This window comes from Eimeria maxima, genomic scaffold (genome assembly GCF_000499605.1).
Source record: "Eimeria maxima Weybridge genomic scaffold, Emw_scaff1476, whole genome shotgun sequence".
Taxonomy (NCBI): Eukaryota; Apicomplexa; class Conoidasida; order Eucoccidiorida; family Eimeriidae; genus Eimeria; species Eimeria maxima.
This window is the reverse complement of record NW_013564426.1, coordinates 5,001-8,218: the sequence shown is the minus strand read 5'-3', so window position 1 is coordinate 8,218 and position 3,218 is coordinate 5,001. Positions and strand designations below refer to the sequence as shown.

Here is a 3,218-nt window from a genome sequence, read left to right as displayed (position 1 = left end):
TATATATAATTATGTATAGTATATATAATATATATTATATACATTGTTTCTTTTCCTCTTATTCTCCAGCCAGTGGGGGGCCCCTCTATTATAAAAAGACCTACACAAAGACTTGGGGGCCCCCCTTGGGGGCCCCCTTTGGGGGCCCCCCTCCTGTAGGGTACAATAGGAAAACATATACGCAATAAACATTATTTGCATGCATACAATAAACATTCTTTTTATTTTTTATTTTATATATAAACAATATTAAATATTATAATTACTTTTGCAAATAGAGAGTGGGGCCCCCATAGGGGGGCCCCCCAACAAGAGGGGGGCCCCCCTGGGGAGGCCCCCCGAAGAGGGCCCCTCAGAGGGCACCAGGTGTAGGGTCTAATTAAATTATTATACATTAAAAAAAGAATAAAATATATTTATTCATTTATTTATTTATATTTAATTAATACAAAGAAGATTCCTTTATAATTGTCTGTTGTTGCGTCATTCGGGTGTATAGGCAGCTCAGGTGTATAGGCAGCATGAATAAACTAATTATTTCTTTTTTTTTTCTTTTTTTTTATTAAATGCCTCTTCTTTGTAGACATTGTCGTGCCTTTTTCTTTGCTGTGGGGCCCCACAGAAGTCCTAGTAACGGGGTGGTGGGGGGGCCCCCTCCTATGCGCCTGTTAGGGGGCCCCCCTTTCTTACCTTATATATATAATAAAGTCAATGAGGTGCCTATACACCCCAAAAAGGGTACAGGGGGCCCCCTTTATTGTTTAAGGGCATATTATAGCCATGACAGCAGCAAGCAGCAAATAAAGAAGAGAGGGAAAAAGGAGAAAAAAATAAATAAAGATATAAATAATAATGTATGTGGGGCCCCCATAGATAAGAAAGAGGATGGGGGCCCCCTAACAGAGGAGGAGGGGCCCCCAGACCCTGTTGATGGGGGGCCCCCTGTAAAGAGGTATCTAGGCAGCGCATACACCCCAGGGTGTACACTTGCAGCAACATATAAACCCTCCTGCAGCACTTTGCTGCTAACATTTACTTATGATGGAGCAGCAGCAGCAGCAGCAGCAGATGTACCCAAAGCAGCAGCAACAGCAGCAGCAGCAGCAGCAGGAGCAGTGGCAACAACAACAGCAGAAGCAGCAGCAACAGCAAGATCTCTGCAGCGTGCTGCAGCAGCGTGTGATGCAGCAAGTACCCTGGGGGCCCCTCGGGGGCCCCCCGCATGCAGCAGGACAGGGGGGCCCCCTTGGGGGCCCCCTGTCCTGCTGCATGCATTAGTAGATGAAGCATTTATAGGTGTACGTACACCTGGAGGAGGTAAAGAGAAAATACGTCATAATATACAAATAGATATAAATAATATTTCTTTTATTTCTTTTATTAATATTTTATTAATAATAATAAATATAATTAAATGTATAGATAATTATTTATGGATAGATGCAAAGAAAATAGCAAAAAAACATCTAATTAATATTATTAAATATACAAGATTAACTGCAACACCAACAGCAGCAGCAGGGAATGCAGCAGCAGCAGCAGCAGCAGCAGGAGGAAATGCAGCAGCAGCAGCAGTAGCAGCAGTCAAAGAAGCAGCAGCAGCAGCAGCAATAGCAGCAATACAAAGGAGTATACAACAAGAAGCAGCAGGCACAGCAGCAGCAGGTGCAGCAGCAACAGGTACAGCAGCGGCAGGTGCAGCAGCAACAGGTACAGCAGCAGCAGATGCAGCAACAGAAGGAGCAGCAACTGCAGTAGCATCTTGCAAGGAGGAGGAGGGGCAGCAAGACCCTGAGGGGCCCCTCATGGGGGGGCCCCCCTCCTCCTTTTCCTTTGGGGCCCCCAAGGGTTTTCCACCAACAATATATATAATTAATTTGCTGCGCTGCTTCTTATTAGCAAAACAAGCCGATGATATGCTGCTGCATGCATGCGTGCTGCTGCTGGGGCTGCGGTGTACGTACACCCATAGTGACCTCCTGCATGCACTCGCCTTGCTGCAGTTGTGGGTCCCTGGGGGCCCCGCGGGTCCTGGGGGGCCCCCCTACCTTCTTGCTGCTGCAGTAGAGGAGCGGCTGCTGCGGAGACACCAGAGACTTCCTCTTCCTGTTGTTGCTGCTGCTGTTAATGCAGCAGCAAAACAGCTACTCCCCTCTACATTCCCAGCTGCAGCAGCAGCAGAACAAGCAGCAGCAGCAGCAGCAGCAGCAGCAGCAGCAGCAGCAGCAGCAGCAAACTCTCCATATATGGGGAGCCCAACAGCTGCAACCTTTATAAGGGTTCCATTAGGGCTGAGAACCGAAGCAGCAACAGCAGCAGCAACAGCAGCAGGAGACGCATCAGCATCAGCAGCAGCAGCAGCAGCAGCACGATCAGCAGCAGCAGCAGAATTATATTGGACTTTATGCTGCAGTGGTGTTAAGGCCCTTGGGGTGTATATACACACAAAAAAAGAAATAAAGGGACACTATTTATCTATATTATCTAGGGGTCTTGCTGCTGCTACACAGCAAGCAGCAGCAACAGCAGCAGCAGCAGCAGCAGAAGCAGAAGCACAAGCAGCACGGGGAGGAAGTCCACCAGAAGCAGCTGCAGCTGCAGCAGCAGCAGCAGCAGCAGCAGCAAGAACAACAGCAGCAGCAGCAGGCCTATTCATAGAGGTACTAGATGTATACTGGGGGGCCCTCCGTATACAGCTGAACCCTAGTACCCTAACTATGCTCATGGGGGCCCTCCCTACCTTACAATTTGCTCTCCCGTAAGCCTGCTGCTGCTGCTGCTGCTGCTGTTGCTGCTGCTGCTGTTGTTGCTGCTGCTGCTGCTGCTGCTGCAGAGAGTGTAGGGTACCAGTGTATGTGTCTCCTTTTTTTTTTTTTTTTTGTTATAGGGTAGTACGTAGTAATATATTATTATCCCTAATAGAGACAATAAACAAAAGTGTCTCCTCTTTGTCTCCTTTTTATCTTTTTTCTCTTTTTTATTCATTAAGTAAATTATATACAAGACAAGAAGGAATAAGTAATGCTATTCGTCTCCTATGGAGGTAAGCACGGGGATCGTCTCCTCTGGGATCGTCTCCTCTGGGATCGTCTCCTCTGGGATCGTCTCCTCTGGGATCGTCTCCCCTGGGATCGTCTCTTCTGGGATCGTCTCCTCTGGGATCGTCTCCGTTGCTGTGGGGATCGTGTGTTGGGATCGTCTTCTCCCCTCCTTGGGAT

General features: G+C 47.7%; 1 protein-coding gene across 1 annotated transcript in view; it reads left to right on the top strand.

The window, feature by feature from the left end:
* Positions 1 to 3,037: 3,037 nt before the first annotated feature.
* EMWEY_00053020 (hypothetical protein) overlaps positions 3,038 to 3,218 on the top strand; it is a gene marked incomplete at both ends in the record, with an annotated part of 4,787 nt that continues 4,606 nt past the window's right edge. The window contains one exon of the mRNA XM_013479933.1: positions 3,038 to 3,184. Within this exon, the coding sequence (XP_013335387.1) occupies positions 3,038 to 3,184 (147 nt within the window). The remainder of the gene's footprint in view (positions 3,185 to 3,218) is intronic.